Genomic DNA, 5,639 nt, shown 5'->3' on the forward strand with positions numbered 1-5,639 from the left:
TGCCTTCTCTCTGTTGAGACAGAAGAAGCTCTAGCTCTAGCTCTGGCTCTAGCTCTAGCTAGCTGAGCTGTTTCTTGTATTATTCATTATCAGAAGCCCGCAATCTCTCTGTTGTTGATTATCAGGGAGAGGCGAGGAAGAGAAAAAAAAATGGAAGGAAGTTCGAAAAGGAACGCAAATGGAAGCAAAAAGGACAAGGATCTTTTTCATGTTATTCATAAGGTTCCTTGCGGCGATGGTCCTTATGTTAAAGCCAAGCATGCTCAGGTTTCTCTCTCTCTCTCCCTCTGGATCTTAATTTTTTCATTTTACATAACTATTATTACCACCTTTTTACATGCAATATTAATCAACTTTCATATTATCTCTTCTCTTATTAATTTGAATTCAATCGTAAAAAAATAAAAAGGTATTGTTAGTTTCCAAATGTTAATTACATGTGTAAGGAAAACATCTGAAAGTGCTTGAGGCTATTCATGGTCATTTTGCTGTTGGTCTGGTCTCGTCTGGTTCACTGCCTCACTGCATAATTTGCAAGATTTTGTCCAACGTCACATTTCCTTGTCGTTTTGCGGCTTCCGACCGATAGATTGAATCTTCCTTAATTTCCGTCCAAATCAGAATTTTTTATGTCGTCACAGAATAATCCCCACGGGTGAGCATTCGTTCGGAACCGATCGAATAAATCGAAAATTTATAAAAATCAAATCGAACCGATTTTAGTCAGAAATCGAATTAAATCGAACCGGTTTGATGCGATTCGATTCGATTCGGTTTGATCGGTTTTATTTTTAATAATTTTTTATTTTTTACACTTTATTTTTAATATTTTAAAATTTAATTAAAATATTTTAATTTTAATATGATTTAATTTCTCTATAGTATTATTGAAAAAATATATTTTTATCACTAATCGATTCGGTTCGATTTTTTTAGTTTTTTTCTAATTAAAACCGAATTGAAATAATCGAAATTTCTAAAATTAAAAATCAAACCGAATCGAAATGTATAAAAAATCAAATTAAATTTTTAAATCAATTCGGTTCGATCGATTTTTTCGATTTAAACCGAATAATGCTCGTCCTGCGCACGAACAAGTTGTCCACTATTAATTATAGTTTGTTTGTATTCCTTAGAGATATTGACACCTGTTCATGCTACTCAATCATCTGTTTGAATTTCTAAAATTTCCAATTTTGGCGTTCTGAATAATATTTGATTAATAATAATAATAATTGATATCATCAGCTGGTTGAAAAGGATCCAGAAACGGCAATACTATGGTTTTGGAAGGCAATTAATGCAGGAGACAGAGTAGACAGTGCACTAAAGGACATGGCAGTGGTGATGAAACAAGTTGACAGAACTCAGGAAGCCATTGAAGCTATCAGATCTTTCAGAGGTCGTTGCTCCAGACAAGCTCAAGAATCTCTCGACAATGTCCTCATTGACTTGTACAAGGTATCACTTCTCTTAAAACATTCCATTGCAAAACCAAACTCTTGTGATTTCTTATTGTGATTCTCTTCCAGAAATGTGGGATGGTAGAGGAGCAGATAGATTTGCTGAAACGGAAGCTGAGATTGATATACCAAGGCGCAGCATTCAATGGAAAACCCACAAAAACTGCTCGCTCTCATGGCAAGAAATTTCAGGTTTCTGTCAAGCAAGAAATCTCCAGATTACTGGTAACATTTCTGGATTCTTACATTTCAGTGTCTTAATTCTGATATGATAATGTTGTCACCTGAGAGTTGATAGTTGGCAGTTGAAATCTTCAGGGAAACTTAGGCTGGGCCTATATGCAGAAATCGAACTTTATGGCAGCAGAGGTTGTGTATCAGAAAGCCCAAATGATCGACCCGGACTCAAACAAGGCTTGCAATTTGAGCCTTTGTCTGATCAAGCAAGCCCGATTTGACGAGGCCCGTTGGCTTCTCCAGAGTGTCCTGGAAGGTAAACTTCCAGGTTCAGAGGACAGTAGATCCAGGAAAAGGGCTGAAGAATTGCTAATGGAAGTGGAATCAAGACAGCCACTGCCTGAACTAACAGATATATTGGGTTTTGATCTTGATGATGATGATGATGATTTTGTTAAGGGGCTTAAGCAAATAATGAATGAATGGGCTCCATCAAGATCAAAAAGGCTGCCAATCTTTGAAGAGATATCTTCATTTAGAGATCAGATGGCATGTTAATTAAATTTGTAAATTTTTTTAAAAATTTAAAATTGTGGGTATGTGAGATTAGTTGCTGTTTGAGGTGATAGTGGTGTTTTTATTTATGATTGTTGTAGGATTTAGGATTGCTCTTGTTTGGAAAACCAACAAGGATAAAGGCAGTAATAGCAATTTTATATTAAACAAAATCATGGATTACTGATTTGAAGGAGTTGGTTGGTGAAGACAGAGACAGGCTAGCTTTGGCTGTCTCACTTCTGAAACTCTCATTCTCATCCACTCTTTCTTCTCAACCACATCTCCACCAAACCCCTACATACACAGCTGCAGAGTTTGTAAAAGTGGAGGCAAGAAAGCAACCGATGACTGTAACGAACAAAGACCAGAGGAGGAATTGGTCTATGAGCCATGAGATCTCAGGACAAGGCCATGGCCCTTGTCCACTAATGTGGGTTATCTCCACCAACAAGAGAAGCTCACAACCATACCAATCTTCTAGTAATGTGAATCTGTGAATTTAAAGCAGCTAATTATAAGTTTGTTATAAATTCGATACAGGATTATTAACAAATTTCTAAATCCATTGCTATTGTACTAGTAATTAAGTTCGCTATAACTAATTTTCCCCATGGCTGGTTCGTTACTAAATTAAATTAATTATCAATTTTTTTATTATTAATCTAATTTTATTTTTTATTTTTATTTTAAAATAAAAATTCAAAAAAATCAATCCTTTGATTTTAAAAACTTCCATTAAAAAATTAAACTCGTATAAATACATGGATATAAGTAAAAACATTTCATTCTTTCAAACGATTTATTTTAAAAATGAAGTAACTTACTGCAGTAATTATATGAATTAGATTGTGAATGATTTTTGAAAATTTTAAATAGAATCAAAAAAAATTATATCGAATTATATTAAAATTAAAAAAGAATCAATATGTAACGAACTGAATTTATTTAACTATTTAGTTCTGATTTTAATATTTTATCAAAAATTCTATTGAAACTATACTAAAAAATTAATATTATATATATATTTTTAAATAATTTTAGTGATATTATAGTTATATTATATAATTTTAATAATATATTTTATATTTTATACCTTTTTAATATCATCTTATAATTTACATTATTAAAATTATATATGGAATTTTATTTAATGAATTCAAATTTTAATTTTATAAATAGTTAAATAATACATAATAAAAAATTATAAATAAATAAAAGTATAAACAAAATAATTATATGAAAGTTATTCCGAACTTAATAAAAGTTTAGTCTTTTAGTGTATATACATTTTTTTATTACTTTTATATTTAATATTATTTAATTATTTTTATAAATTAAATTATTTATATAATTTAAATATGGTTTTTTTTACTATTAAATATTTATTAAGAATATTATAAAATAATTCTATAATCTAATTAATTATTAAAATTTTTTAATAATTTAATTTAATTAACTAATTATAATTTATTATTTTAACTAGTTTTTAATTATATTATATGAGTGAATGAAATATTAATAATATAATATATTTTTATATATTAATTATTTTTACATTAAAAATATATAATTAATATTATATATAAAATAATATAATATTTTAATTTAAAATTATATAAAATATATATTAATAATATTATTATTTTTTTATTATGTGGATATTAATTATTTATTATTTTAAAATAAATATTATAATTTTATAATTGTATTTATAAAAATTAAAATTTAAATAAAAATTAATATTAATATATGTTAAAAAAAATTAAAAGTAAGCATAGAAACTGAATTAAAATCATATCGAAATTGTTTAAAAATAAAAAAATAAAAAAATTTAATTTCAATTCTGATTTTTAACGAAAATCGTATCAGAACTGAAATTGAACGCCACTAATAACATATTTGTTTGTCACGACATCGTTTTCTTCATTTTGCTTTGCAACCACTTAACTACTCTATCCTGTTCTATCACTGAGTTTGATCCAATGCCCTGAATAAGAACCAATTTTAAGGTTGGGAGAGATGAGGTTAATAGTAAAATACATATAATTACCCATGAATTTTTAAGTTGGGACAGTTCAGTAATTGGTTGTGCCTACCTTATATTGCGTGATTCAATTGCTAAGATTTATTTACTTTATATTTTTGTTTCTGTTAAGATTAAATAGGTCGAAACTTCATTTGCTGATAATTATGTCTATTTCAATTATTTTTAACATATATATTTTATTTCCTTCACGCCTACGCTATACTCTTTTTTTTTTTTTTTTTTTAATCTCAATTGATTTTTAGATATTTTTGAACAACGAAATTATATATTTCATATTGTACACAATTTAGTAGTCAATAAGGATGGCGTTGACTAGCTTTAGGAGATGTCTTCTCCTTGCTTGTATAACTGAAACTCTAGCCTTAGGAAAAAGGCTCTTATGGTTGGGACGAGAATTTGTCGTAGATGCTAAAATGGGGCGGATGCTATCTCTTCTTTTTGTGAAGACTAGTTTGAATTTGATCAAATTTCATAAGATTATAAGAATTTTAAAAAAGTCAATATTGCTGCTCATACTTTGATTGAGATAGCTTTATTAAGTAGTTTGAGTCGCTAAGTTCCATTAACAATGTAATTGTGTTTGATGTTGTGCCAGTTTTTTTTCACTTGATATTTGAAGTACTGATCTAAGTTAAAATGTGTCTAAAATGTTAAGTTTAAAGGATGCCGTCTTTGCTTTTCCCCTTGAACAAGGAAGTTATTCTTGAGCCTTCGAGGAATCTAATGTAAAACCCATGTAGGACATTCTATTTTCAAAACATTGTTAATAGATCTTTGGAATGTAATTCAATTCTAAATTCTTATATGTTTGTGTTGAAAAAGAAAATATTTGTAATTTTCTCCGATTGACCCAAACTGAACGATAAAAATTAAGGTCACAAGTATCGATCATCATCCGCTAACCATAACTTTGTTGACAAATGATTTGAAATTGTCAAAATTGAAACCAAATTGTGACCAACTAAATAAAATAACCTCATATGACTTAAAATGATTAAAATTAAAATAAAAAGTTTTGATTCTTGTTTCCCCTTAGCATTAGGCCAAATTCTTATTATTTTGACTTAAATCGTTGTCAAGCGTTTTTACTTAGCTTGTTTGACAAGCAAAGGTTTAATGGATAATTGAACAAGTAATAAGCATTAAACGGAAGGTTGTTTACCAGCAACAACATGAGCATGACAACATGACGAAATTACCAGAGAAATTTTCCTGAAAGTTAGCCCAACAATCCTCCGATTAACCCAATAATAAGGCTAAAGCAATCGCAACGAAACTAGGAGAGGGGGATTTGTTTTAGTAAATGACGAGTGTCATGAATATGGAGCTCGGGTCATGGCCTAGTATAATATTACTAAAACAATGAATTCACAGTAAACAATCGAGATGCGGCA

At 29.1% G+C, this 5,639-nt stretch overlaps 1 protein-coding gene across 1 annotated transcript; it reads left to right on the forward strand.

Annotated features, from left to right (window-relative positions):
• LOC110629599 (protein SULFUR DEFICIENCY-INDUCED 1) lies at positions 1–2,368 on the forward strand. Its single transcript, XM_021776633.2, has 4 exons — positions 1–267; positions 1,249–1,461; positions 1,533–1,688; positions 1,782–2,368. Exons 1-4 carry the CDS (start codon positions 151–153, stop codon positions 2,196–2,198), a joined length of 903 nt encoding a protein of 300 aa, XP_021632325.1. The 5' UTR covers positions 1–150; the 3' UTR covers positions 2,199–2,368.
• Positions 2,369–5,639: the final 3,271 nt, after the last annotated feature.

This window comes from Manihot esculenta, chromosome 13 (genome assembly GCF_001659605.2).
Source record: "Manihot esculenta cultivar AM560-2 chromosome 13, M.esculenta_v8, whole genome shotgun sequence".
NCBI classification, from domain to species: domain Eukaryota; kingdom Viridiplantae; phylum Streptophyta; class Magnoliopsida; order Malpighiales; family Euphorbiaceae; genus Manihot; species Manihot esculenta.